The following is an 11,997-nucleotide window of genomic DNA, read 5'->3' on the forward strand; positions in this document are numbered from 1 at the left end:
ATAATAAAACGGGGTGCTTGCGGGGAGCCACTGCAAATTGAACCCAATTGCTTTCGGCATTACTCGGGGCTCAAACAACCGGTTCCACACTCATCTGAGTAACTTCTCCCTAGCTAGGGTAGTATCCAAGCAGGAAATACGAGTGGAGAAGGACAGAGATTGGTATTATTTCAAATTTCTCTCATCCTCTGGATTTCTACCCACGGCGCCAGGTTCGTGAGTACACCTATGAGGCGCCGCCCATACTGATGTTTTTATACAAAGTCTTGTTCGCATGAACATGCAACTGATTATACTCCTACGACCGAGGACAGCGTACGACACAGGGTCCATGACTTGATAATGAACTTCAAGAAGGAGAAGATCGAGGCCCCGGTCCTGGCCGCGTTTCCAGCGATTCGTCACCGTGTATCAAAGGATGGTCGATGGGTCGTCACTGCTGGTGTAGATGACAATGAGTGCGGGCTCAATGTCCGGGGATCATAGGAACGTTTGAAGGCCACTCGCAGAGTATCACCTGCATCGATCATGATATCTTCGCTGATAGCATCTTGCACTGATGAGCGGGGTAAGCAAGGGGTAAGATATCCCAGAGCTTGAACGATAACCCAAAACCCTAGCGGGGTGGGCGCGGTGCGATTCTCGCAAGACTCGAAGTTCGCAGTCATTAAATGTTATCTCGATGTATAGGATGCTGAAACTCATAGACTGGATATCAGGCTACTGTAGAAATCTGCTCACGGAATAGTGACATATGCCCCAAAAGCAAGACCATTCTGGCTGCATTTAACTTCAAGGATGATGATGAAATGTTCACGCGGACGGACCAAGGGGTGGCACCAGGGCTATGACGAGCCCAAGACGATTTATCAGTTTGAAGCGTCGACACTGCAGACCGTCGGAGCCTCCTTTGAAGGGCACACCAATCTCATAAGTGGTCTAGGGCCATCATTCGATGGTGCACTCCTCGCTAGCGCCTCCAATGACCAGACATCAAGCTCTGGCCGCACTGTGCTTTCGCGTCACGACAGCTCCTCGCCTCATGCGATGTTCATGCTCCTGACTACCTCATCTTACCCAACTCACACCAACTGACATGCACTACCTGGGGTGACACCGAGATCTACATATGCGACACCCCACCACACATCCGAGTCCTTGCCATTATCGAATCTATACAAGAAGGGCGGCCTAATGTATGCATCCATGCACCATTAGTTCCGTATAGTCTGACGCAACATGTTGTTCCGTGCGCCTAACCAAATACAACCAATCATCGTCCCCCGCCCACAAAGAGGTTTCTCCACCATATACCCACTGGTGCATGCCTTCCTTCATTACCTCCGAAAAATGCTTCCTTCTCGCATGACTCCTGTTCGAACTCATCAGCCTCGTGATCCCCTGGATGTGTGCTTCCTCTTCCTGGTGCATTCACAGTCGACTTGAGAGCCCCTTAACAGTTTCCTGCCACTTCATCCCTACCTCACAGCTTCTCTCCCTCTGTACAAGCCACATTCAAAGATGTATCCCCACAAGGATGCGAGAGTCGGCTGTCATTATCTTGTTTTCGACTTACATTCTTTTAGGCTTGATCCATACCGCTCGGCACCTCATCCTCTGCCACTGTTCCCATCACCTTCAAACACGACTATATCACATTAACCTGGTGACCCGCTCGTGTTAGATCACGCACTACCTCATCTTGTCGATGTTCCTCTTGCTCCAGTTAAACTGGTGTGCTCAATTATTTTTTTATGTTATAGTTCGAGTCTCAAACATCTATTCACAGCGCCATGCTGCAGCAGATGCTCCCACATTCGACGAGGATCTGATTCGTGATGAAGACTATGTTCCTTCTACTCCCACCCAAATTCGCAACAACCTTCACAAGAGTGCAAGGTAACCACATGACAGCGTGGTGGCGGCCGGTCGTGTGGTTGTTTCTAAACTAGTCTCGGGAACTGATATGTAAGAGCCTGGTCTGTACACCACGAACAAGTCGACTTGATGGCGAGTTGCCATCTTTGCTCGTGCGAAGGGGAAGATTGTAATTGTAATTGATATTGTATCGAGATAGACCTTTGCCCTCAGCAATGTCAGATGTCTCGCATCTTGTGCTCGTTGAACTATGAAGGCGGCCGATTCCATCGGGATATCTTTCGTTTATCTTTCAAGCTGATCGACTCCGACTTTAGCAAGAGTCTCACCTGTAAAGGTTCTGTAACCGAAAGTAAAGTTACTTATTTCAACGTTCATGAATCTCGACCAAGCCCATTAATCCGTGTCAAGAAATACATATGCATGGTTCATTCATGTAGCCATCTGCGAACATGTGCGTACATCAATTGTATCGTAACACCCCTCCCCCTCCAGCTTACCACCCGCATGCCCAAACTTTCTCCCACTCTTGACAATATACACAAAAGTGCACTCGAGTATTAGACACCACAACATGAACGTCGTCCAAAGAAATAAACCTATCTCCAGTCTCCGTAGACGCTTTTACCTCCAGGGGCACGCAGTGGCCCTTCACCAGGGAAGCGGGGAGCGTCAGCAATTCTGTCTGCAAGTTCATTCCTGCACTATATTCAGTTGCATAGAACGGGAGTTCTACACGCGGGAAAGCCAAAGAGATGCTTTCGAGCCTCTTTAATAAAGCCCATGGAGCGTTGATCATCCAGTGGGGGAGAATGTAGTCTTGAGGTCCAACAATGCCCAGAGCCCGACCAACGACATGCGAACTTAAGTCTCTTATTGTGTTAGGGAGCACAACGAGGTGGGCGAGGGAAGCCAGGAAGGCTTGTCCTGAGGCAAACATCGTCATGGGCCATGGGTCAGTGACAAGCCCCGATAGCGCTAAAGTTTTCGTGCGCCACGGAGGTAGCAAACATCTCTGGTCGATGTCCTCGCCCATGTGGGTCCATGCATGCTCCACGCAGCGTGTCAGAAAGTGCATCCATCCAAAGTCAATCGCAAGCGATGGTGCGCCAAGGAGTACCGGAGCCAAGAGGTCGAGGTCTGAATCAGGCACAAACATGCCATTGGAGCCACGGTACATATAAAAGTATTCACCACCCAGACAAAATTCTCCGATCCAGATGTTGTTTATGTACCTTGTGTACGCAAAACAGAGACGAGAATCTGTTTGAGCGTATTCCTTCTGCATGCGTAGAGCATGCACAAAAGCCACCTTGTTGTGAGAGTCCAGTAATACTGTGTGCAGCATTTCAGGCAGTGCAACGTGCCTCCTGACATGTTGGGAGACCAGACAGAGTTTGTGAGCAGTTGAGTATGGGTTTTTCGCCCTGTATTGGTCTGGTTGAGCAAAAGTGGGTCGAGCTACATAACCGAGGATGATGTCGACGAGCTCGATGGAAAGGTCGCCAAATGAGGCTCGGGGGATAGTCGCCATGATGGGTGAGTGAGATGAAAAACTCAGGCTGCTTCGAAACAACCCTCTTTTAAGACTTCATGAACAATGGGAGAACAAGCAGTGGCCGAAGGCGCATTCAAGTATGTGTTGAATCACAACGTATGACCCGATAGTCCACAGCAGGTGTTTTGTTCCATCAGGAGGTCGCATGATGTGGTTTGGCTTGGTGAAATATGACATTCCACAGCGCGGATATGGGAATTGAACAAACTTGTGTTCGAAACTGATAGCAAGGTATGCACAGTTCAGTCAGATGTAACTGAGTTCAAAAGTGAGCCAATTCATCCTTCGAAGCCTTCACCCATGGGCGAGTCAACGTTGTCGAAGTCATCTAGCTTTGAGGGATTTAGCCGTAGCGTGTGAGTTCCTCAAGAATCGCAAACCGGATGGGCCGCGTTGGCTCGTTGGGCGCGCTCGGGATTGAAATTTCCACGATGTTTCCTGCTGACAACTATGCTCATCGGTTCTCACTTTCTCTCAGATCTTCTGAGGTTAAGCGCTAACTACCATGCCATGGGCAGTGCCCTTACATACGGTACAGTTTCCATGAGCATAGGAACTCAGAAGACTAGCTGTGTAAAGGGTTGCAAATGACATAATGACATTGACAACCACTGCCCTCGGTAGACCATTTTATTCGATTCGAAGTTCGAATACGTTGTATGATATATCATTGCCAGTTACAGATCAAGATTTTTTACTACCTCCTTCGACTGCAGGAGCCACGCCATGGCACCTGCGATGATCTTGCATGTGCTCCTTAGGCCAGTCCGCAAAACACAATACAAGTATAGCCCATATATACCTTATTCCGTCTTTCAATCTGACCTGACGGAATAAACAGAGTAGTAGAAGTGCCCGTAGACATCACCGGTCATATTCTCCGGTTAGATGACCATCCTGTGGCTGGAGGGTCTTTTGGAAATGTCTACAGAGGCATCTACAGGACCCCGTCAGGTCAAATCCAGGTATGAGCGCCTTTATTTTGCATGTTGAATAATCAAAATGTAGTGCTTCCTTCTCAGGTTGCTGTGAAGGCTTTGCGTTTTCTGCCTAGCGCAGATGATATCAGGGTCAGCAAGATGTATTCTGCGCCGTTCATGCTGAACGCTAAACTTCTCGTTCACGTTGCAGAGAATCCGTCGAGAGATCAAAATATGGATGAAGTTAAAACATCGGAACATCGTGCCATTCATAGGCGTGACGGCGGGATTTGGACCCCCTGAGACCATCTCTCTCGTTTCGCCCTGGATACCCAATGGAACACTGACAATTTTCTTGGAAACCTGTGGTGGGAAGTTACCACTAATATCGAAGTTATGGCTGGTGAGCCCTATCCGTCATTTTAAGTGAGCTGAGCCATAAATCACAGCAGCTTCATGATATCGCAGCTGGTTTAAATTATCGTGAGTCATTTTCATCCAACTTCACTTGTATCGCCTTAGACCAATATTTCCAAGTGCACTCATTCCCTCTGATCCATGGAGATCTCACCGGTGTAAGTGAATCGTTTTTACGCGCATTTGTGTCTGAATTAGATGGTCTGTAGAGCAATATTTTGATAAATGCAGAAGGCATGGCGTGCCTTGTGGACTTTGGACTTTCTACGGTTCTAGGAGGACTTGAAGGTGGATCTTCGATTGCTCCGTCATCCCACCGCCCCGGTGCAATACGGTGGACCGCTCCTGAGCTTCTTGGAGATCCAGAGATTTCTTATTCGCCTACACCAAAAAGTGACATCTATTCTTTCGGGAGCGTGATGCTACAAGCAAGTCGCCTTTTGTCACCGAGTTGTCTTTCAGTTGATTATGTTCCCCAGATCCTCTCTAACAGATTTCCGTGGTATACAGATAGAGGCACCACGGCTGAATTTCGCATTATAGCCAAGCTGATTGGAGGAGAAACTCCGCCTCGTCCGGATGATCCACCCATTCTAGAAAAACACTGGGCTCTTATCTCAAAATGCTGGCGCCCGATCTCGAACATGGAAAGTCGTCCGACAGCTGTACAGTTAGTCGTCACTATCAGTCAAGATATCGCCGACTGTTCAGGTGAAACAAATGATGCATACCATTTGTTCCGATCCAAGCAGTCACCTCTAATTGCGCACAAAGACTCTCATCCCCCTCCCAAACCGTTACCTAGACTCACGAGACACAGGCAGTCACCGAAGTTATCACGCCCGACTGAAGATGATTCTGTGGATTCGATTTTCGCGTTTTCTCCTCCAGACCACAAAAACGAGACGGTCATGCCTCACGCTCCTGGAGTTTTGTTGCGACAAGAGTACGCCAAACCTTCTAGCAGAAATTCTCCCATAAACACGCTTTTCGTCGGTAATCTCCCTAGGAGCACAGGGGATTATGGTGACTACCTTGAAACCCGATTAAGAGCCTTGTTTTCTCTGCGCCCGGGATATAGAGGATTACTATTCACACGCAAGAGCGACGGGCGAATGATGTGTTTTGTCGACGTAAGATATTTTATTCCACTCACAGCATTCTGACTTATGGCGGTGGCAGTTCCAGGATGTACATCATGCTACAATGTCTCTCAACGACCTCACTGGCTCCACTCTCGACGGACTCATAAGAAACGGTGGTATTCGTCTGGCGTATAGTAAAGCATCCATGGGTTCCCGCAGGCCATATAGTGCGGGTACGGGCGCATATGCAACTCCTCCAAGCTTCATAGCCTAAGCGTGATACTTATTATTGATTAGCATGTATGATAATGCGTTTCACAGTGATGGTACAATACAAACCGCATAGTCTGGTCTTCAAGTAGTCAGTTGTACCAAATTCTATGTATCGCAAATGACTTGCAGTTAAACCAAAAGTCACGTGTTTCAGATCTGATCGGACCAATATCTTCATGCTCGAGTGATCGGTTACATCCAACTTGCTTGCATGCAATCCATCCCTCCAAAACTCGCTTCAGCTTCACTCGCATTACTGAATAATGTAGACACATTCCCTGGAATATTGAGCACTAAAATGACATTGCAAATGGGACGTCCGAAATCGACGAAGTTCGTGCTTTCATTTTATTCGATACCCCAATAGTATATTGAATAAGAGCATTTAGAGGTAAGAAGCGAGCGAGAGAGTTGTCCCCAAGCTCTTCTTCACTCTCTTCGACTCACTCGGAAGCTTTTGCTGTCGCACCTCCAGTGAAAAAACGTGCGTACGTGACTCTCTTCGATTTGCGACCTCACCTGAAAAAGGAAACACATAGCTAAGAGAGCAGAGACGAGGCAATGCCCGGCATGTGCAGAATTGATTCCTGTGCGTCTGCTTGCTGCCCACGCGGCTCTTGAAATGCAAAGGGTAGAAGACATCATCGGGCATATAGGTGAGGCGGAGGTCTTGGCAGAAGTTGATGACTTAGAAGAAGGGTGCGTCTAACTGTCTGTTACTACATTACACGAGCAATTGACATCACCCATTTCAGCCCGAGCAACCGCGCCCGACGCTCTGCACTAAAAGCTCGCAAATCCCTTACCACGTCTATCCCATCCTCTTCCACGTCTCCTTCTGCCATTAGCAAAACTATTCAAATCATTACGCGTCGACGAAAAGCACGACACCTACGTCTCAAGGAGCTTGCCAAGGAGCATGAGGCAGAGTCCTGGATTATGGAAGTTGAGGGAGGGACGTCATGTCCCATCTGCGCACAGGTGGTCAGAGGCGATCGGGATGTTGTCGAGGCACATGTGGATGCATGTCTAGTACACGAAAGCGCTAGGTTGGAACGAGAGCGGATACAAAATGAGGAAGAGGATATCGATATAGGTGGTGGCGGGGGCAGCGTTAGGACAAGGGTTATCACAAGTGCAAGTCTACGAGGTCAGTATGGAGGCCACAACACAATCCAAATGATCGTTGACTCTATGGACAGGCACTGGTATCCATGTTCGAACATCTAACTCACTAGACGTCGAGGATGAAGTGGACATAGATGGCGAGGATGAAGCTGTATTCGGAGAAGCACAGTTTGGCGAGGCTGATGTCCTGGCTTTGCCCTCAAGTGACCGGGATTTGCACCCCGAGAATGAAGATAATGACGTCGACATAGACGGTCATGTAGGAACTGCCCAAGAACGACAGACGCTCAGACATCTGGTAGTTGAGGGCAAGGTCTTAATGAAGCAGGCAGATAGTATGAAGAGCAACGTTATCCAACCGATCGAGATGGAACAACTCGACCTCGACATTGTCACTGCACGCTTACGAAATGACCCTAGCGCACTTATTCTGGCTCTGGAAAACAAGTTGAAGACTCTGGTAAGTTCAATGCATGATTAATATACATCCTGGACTAATAGTCGATCCTAGGAATCTAACGCTGGCTCAACATCTTCACCCCACTTGTGCCGTATCTGCCTTTCACAGTATACCGAGCCAACGGTGTCAACAGGCTGCTGGCATACATGTTGTCGTGAATGTTGGCTTCGCTGTCTGGGAGCAACGAAGCTCTGTCCCATGTGCCAACGAATTACTAGCGCTACAGAGCTGAGAAGGGTGTATATGTGACGTTGTGAACTTAATCTTGCTTTCGATACCTTAAATATAGTTCATCGCATTGTATTTTGCATAACAATGATATTGCTTATCCCTGTAAGAAAGCATCGTGGTCAGCCTTCAACTCTTCAAAATAGAGTCGCGCGTAAAGTAGTATTCATATCTGGCCTAATACCATCGACATGTATCACAGAATAAACCAGTTCAAGTTAAAAACGGTTACAAGCAGAGGAAATTCAGGGCCCTCGCATGGGGAGCCACCACGGAGTATAATCCTGGGAAGTGGAAGGAAAGAAGGGCAAAACTTACCCAAGTCGACAAACACGTTCCATCGGCATCACATGATAGACCACTCAGAATGATCGTTAGAACCTCAAACCCCCAGCAGCACATGATCGAGCGAAGGACTGAGCAGAGAACTAGATTTTTTTAAGTAGACTGAATTATAAAATACAGCTGGAGGTGCGCATGCAAGTAGCAATTCCTCATGCGAGTGGGCTTATGAGCCTAGTTCAACGTGTTAAAATTTTCCGGAGTCAACTAGAGGCCCTGAGACAACGCACTTAATAAGGGTGGGCTGAGGCGTGCTCCGAGTATAGCCAATGTAAATGATGAGTGGTATCCAGCCATAGTGCACCAGAGTCTGCAGAGAGTCAGTAATCCTGTTCAGGGCAGAGTGTGAATCAACGTACGCGGCCAACCTCCACGAGTTTTGTGATACGTTCCTGCATAGCACAATAAATATTGAATACTGCAATTATATGAGCATTAGTCGAACCTTGGTCTCTTCGGAAGGCATTTTCTGCAAATATTTGATGACGACGGGACTAAGAAGAGCTTGAACGCCCACGAAAAAGGCAAGTCCCTTCGTTTGTAACTCCGACGTGACTTTTTGATCACTGCAGCAAGATTAGCTACTTATTATCTCTGAAAATGCCTATACGCTCATCCTCATCAGCAGCGTATGTACAGAACCCCTCAACAAGTACAAATGGTGTACCTTCGTAAGTTCGTTTAAATTTCGACATACGATGTAATTGTTCTGATGAACTACCAGGACGCGCCCAACCTCACTAACGATTCATCCATCCGCACTCTTCTCGATTCTTGACCACTACCTTCGGCGAACAGATGCTCAACATCGTGTCATTGGTACCCTTCTTGGTACACGCACAGACTCGACTGTTGACATCAAATCTGCATTTGCTGTCCTCCACTCGGAGACCGATGAACAGGTTGCAGTGGACATGGACTATCACCGTGCCATGTACGACCTCTGCACTCGTGTTAGGCCAAATGAAACCATCGTAGGATGGTACTCTACTGGCTCAGACTTAAACACATACTCTGCCTTAATTCAAAATTTCTACTCCCAAGAGACTGCACCAAATCAAGCGGTACACGTTGCCCTTGATACCGGAACGGAGGAAGGCAAGGGTGCTGGAGTGAAGGCATATGTAAGGTATGTGATATACCTTCCAGGCCATGCAATTCCCCTGATTTTATTTCAATCGATTCAGCTCACCAGTTGGGATCTTCCCCAAACCCGAAAATTGTGTATTTGTTCCAATCCCTTGCGAGCTTCGCTTCCATGAGGCGGAACGCAGTGGCCGTGAGTTAAAGTCTATCAGGCGTACCAACCGCCATCGATTGAATTTCTTGTTTTAGTTGATTTGCTGTTGTCTCCGAACCCGTCATCCAACCAAACCGACCTCGATGCCCTTGCATCCTCATTGTCTGACGTGCAAAATATGCTCAACAGAGTACTCGCTTATGTGCAGTCTGTCTTGCGCGGTGAGGTTGTTGGGGACAAGGCAGTCGGGAGGTATCTTATGGACGTATTGGGTACCGGTGTGGAGGAAGATGGCGGTTGGACCGCAGGGCTACAGGACACTTTGATGGTAACATACCTCGCGAATTTGGTCCGAAGCCAAGCCGAAGTTTCTGCAAGATTAGCGTTGACCACCGCAGCATGAGCAACGGTGCGTATTCCTAGTTTCGATTGCGATTGAAGCCATTCATGTGACCATTCAGCCCAAATCGCTTTCCGCTGATATCCCAAGCTTCTATCTGCGAAAAATAGGTGGCTTGTATCAGTACACTGTAGTCTGTTGTACCAGTCATCCTTATGATCCTCTGCGTAGAACAACCGCTTTCAGTAGGCCCTCTGATGTGCATAGGTGCTCCAGAAGATATTGCAATCACCCATTTTTTTTGCACGAAGGGGATGATGATTAGGATTGACTTTCACCAATCCTAGATAAGATAGATGCAAGACATTTCGACTGTGTGGACAATTTAGAGGAAAACTCAGATAAGCATTGTAGAGCATCATCGCGTTGACAATTCCTCCGTTTTGTAAATGTAGTGTAGAAATGACTATGAACAAATTGTGTATGCTGACTTGTGTTCAATATCCGAACAACGTGCCGCACTCCGACTGACTTGTTGGTGCTCAGTAGGCAAGTCAAAGTCCCTGATAGCGTCACAGTTTTTGTGCAAACGGCATGGTTTTTATTGTGCGCCCAACTAAAGGCTAATCATTTCCGACGTACTACTCATGATCCATTGACAAAATTACGTATCGGGACTCCCCTCTCTCCCTGAGTCGCACAGTCATGCTAGCAACTGTGTAGGAAAAATTCATCTTCCATAGAGGTATTTAAAAAGCGACATACGGTTTGAATCAGCTATTAAATATTCTTGAGTGCTGTAAATCATGTCGAACAGCAAGTATTTCGCCAAGGGGCCACGTCGTAGCAGGCAGATCATCTGCATCATTGCGATGCATGTCCACGAAAATTCCAGTGTGCATATCCTTATTTTGTGACACCTCCGCTTCGACCAGGGGTCTCACTGAGTGGAGCAAGAGCTGCTGTGAACTGTAGGGTCCGATCGTATTCAGACGAACCGCTGAGGAGAGAAGTGAACGTGCGTGGAGAAACAGAAAAAGATGCTGAGCTCGCACTGAAAACAATTATCATTTATATCCAGAATTCGAATGTCAAACATACGAAGTGATATCCCGAGAGCACCGGTCAGCACGCCCCAGCACACGGGCAGATGGCCATGCGTCTCTTCTCCGCGAACCATCAGTTTCAGACGATCGATAAGAACGGTCAAGCTCTTTGAGAGATGGTCTTCATCACTGGGGCCTGAAGGGTGAGTAAACCCTTTTGCGTACAGCGTGAGGAGTGCTACCCCCTGGGCTTTCGAGGCGCGCTTAGCCACATGATTGAGTGTCATAGTTTCATACAGCTCGTCCAGCTCAAGCAATTTCTTGATTGTAGCATCATGGCCAATCTCTGGCTTGCCCTTAAGATCCTTGAATGCACCCATTGCGCGATGGGCGTCTGAAACAAACGGAAGAGCGCTTCGGGCGTAGGTATGCAGGCTGTCTTCAATGAAGGCGACTGTGCTCGCAGCAGCAGCTCTTCCCTTTCCCGCACTTGATGCAAATGGAAGAGAGAGGAATCCATGTGTTCCATAGGACTCAAACCCAGAAGATGCGACGAATGAGCCTGTGGGTAGATTAGAGTCTGCAAGGAGAAGTAGAACATATGTTTCGTCGAAATCGATATCCATGAGGATGGTGCTGTATGATCGTTCTTTGTAACATAGCCATGGTCCAGGCGTAACACACTCACTCTCAGACTTTGATCCTGGTCTAGTGTGCAACGATCCTACAGTGATGTAGTAAGTTTAGTCACTAGCCTTCAGTCATCTCAAGTAGTCGGTCCGAATAAATCCGCACGTGTTTAGACGAATTATATTTCTTTGACGATCCAGCAGCATCAAACCATTCACAGTAGTATACATAACGTGCGTATGGAACGCGTGTAGATGGGAATGTCGAGAAAATGCTGGGTGGTAACCCGAAGTTCAGAAAACAAGTGGTATGCAGAATCGAAATGAGATGAACGCGAAATGCAAGCCACGAGTCAACATAGGAACAGGAACTCGAAGGGACCTAAAACAACAAGTGGTAAACTAGTATAGTAAAGATATCAGCAGGTTGACGTGCGAGCAATAGGATAGTTG

The 11,997-nt window shown here is 47.6% G+C and overlaps 6 protein-coding genes across 6 annotated transcripts; 3 read left to right on the forward strand and 3 right to left on the reverse strand.

Annotated features, from left to right (window-relative positions):
* Window positions 1-2,291: 2,291 nt before the first annotated feature.
* On the reverse strand, window positions 2,292-3,864 carry EDB93DRAFT_1130985 (uncharacterized protein). Its single transcript, XM_041448943.1, has one exon. The coding sequence runs from the start codon at window positions 3,410-3,412 to the stop codon at window positions 2,375-2,377; it is 1,038 nt and encodes a 345-aa protein (XP_041310202.1). The 5' UTR covers window positions 3,413-3,864; the 3' UTR covers window positions 2,292-2,374.
* On the forward strand, window positions 3,856-5,978 carry EDB93DRAFT_1130986 (kinase-like domain-containing protein). The gene is made up of 8 exons (XM_041448944.1): window positions 3,856-4,221; window positions 4,278-4,401; window positions 4,459-4,506; window positions 4,568-4,759; window positions 4,809-4,839; window positions 4,894-4,931; window positions 4,983-5,201; window positions 5,253-5,978. The coding sequence occupies exons 1-8, from the start codon at window positions 4,163-4,165 to the stop codon at window positions 5,937-5,939; spliced, it is 1,398 nt and encodes a 465-aa protein (XP_041310203.1). The 5' UTR covers window positions 3,856-4,162; the 3' UTR covers window positions 5,940-5,978.
* Window positions 5,979-6,296: 318 nt separating this feature from the next.
* On the forward strand, window positions 6,297-7,968 carry EDB93DRAFT_1222877 (uncharacterized protein; the record flags this gene model as incomplete). Its single annotated transcript, XM_041451167.1, has 6 exons — window positions 6,297-6,464; window positions 6,521-6,615; window positions 6,671-6,830; window positions 6,887-7,281; window positions 7,334-7,719; window positions 7,771-7,968. Exons 1-6 carry the CDS (start codon window positions 6,343-6,345, stop codon window positions 7,966-7,968), a joined length of 1,356 nt encoding a protein of 451 aa, XP_041310204.1. The 5' UTR covers window positions 6,297-6,342.
* A 473-nt stretch (window positions 7,969-8,441) lies between these two features.
* On the reverse strand, window positions 8,442-8,755 carry EDB93DRAFT_1248014 (mitochondrial import receptor subunit TOM7; the record flags this gene model as incomplete). The annotated part of the gene is made up of 4 exons (XM_041452663.1): window positions 8,442-8,463; window positions 8,520-8,599; window positions 8,649-8,681; window positions 8,735-8,755. The coding sequence occupies 4 exons, from the start codon at window positions 8,753-8,755 to the stop codon at window positions 8,442-8,444; spliced, it is 156 nt and encodes a 51-aa protein (XP_041310205.1).
* Window positions 8,756-8,835: 80 nt separating this feature from the next.
* EDB93DRAFT_1222885 (Mov34-domain-containing protein) lies at window positions 8,836-10,359 on the forward strand. The gene is made up of 4 exons (XM_041451168.1): window positions 8,836-8,960; window positions 9,014-9,418; window positions 9,477-9,568; window positions 9,625-10,359. Exons 1-4 carry the CDS (start codon window positions 8,890-8,892, stop codon window positions 9,930-9,932), a joined length of 876 nt encoding a protein of 291 aa, XP_041310206.1. The 5' UTR covers window positions 8,836-8,889; the 3' UTR covers window positions 9,933-10,359.
* An 88-nt stretch (window positions 10,360-10,447) lies between these two features.
* Window positions 10,448-11,676, reverse strand: EDB93DRAFT_1222886 (urease accessory protein UreF). Its single transcript, XM_041451169.1, has 4 exons — window positions 11,604-11,676; window positions 10,971-11,551; window positions 10,635-10,923; window positions 10,448-10,584 (listed from the first exon to the last, which is right to left on the reverse strand). The coding sequence occupies exons 2-3, from the start codon at window positions 11,539-11,541 to the stop codon at window positions 10,643-10,645; spliced, it is 852 nt and encodes a 283-aa protein (XP_041310207.1). The 5' UTR covers window positions 11,542-11,551; window positions 11,604-11,676; the 3' UTR covers window positions 10,448-10,584; window positions 10,635-10,642.
* Between the last annotated feature and the right edge of the window lie 321 nt (window positions 11,677-11,997).

This window comes from Suillus bovinus (genome assembly GCF_016758785.1).
Source record: "Suillus bovinus strain UH-Sbo-P2 chromosome Unknown EDB93scaffold_12, whole genome shotgun sequence".
Taxonomy (NCBI): Eukaryota; Fungi; Basidiomycota; class Agaricomycetes; order Boletales; family Suillaceae; genus Suillus; species Suillus bovinus.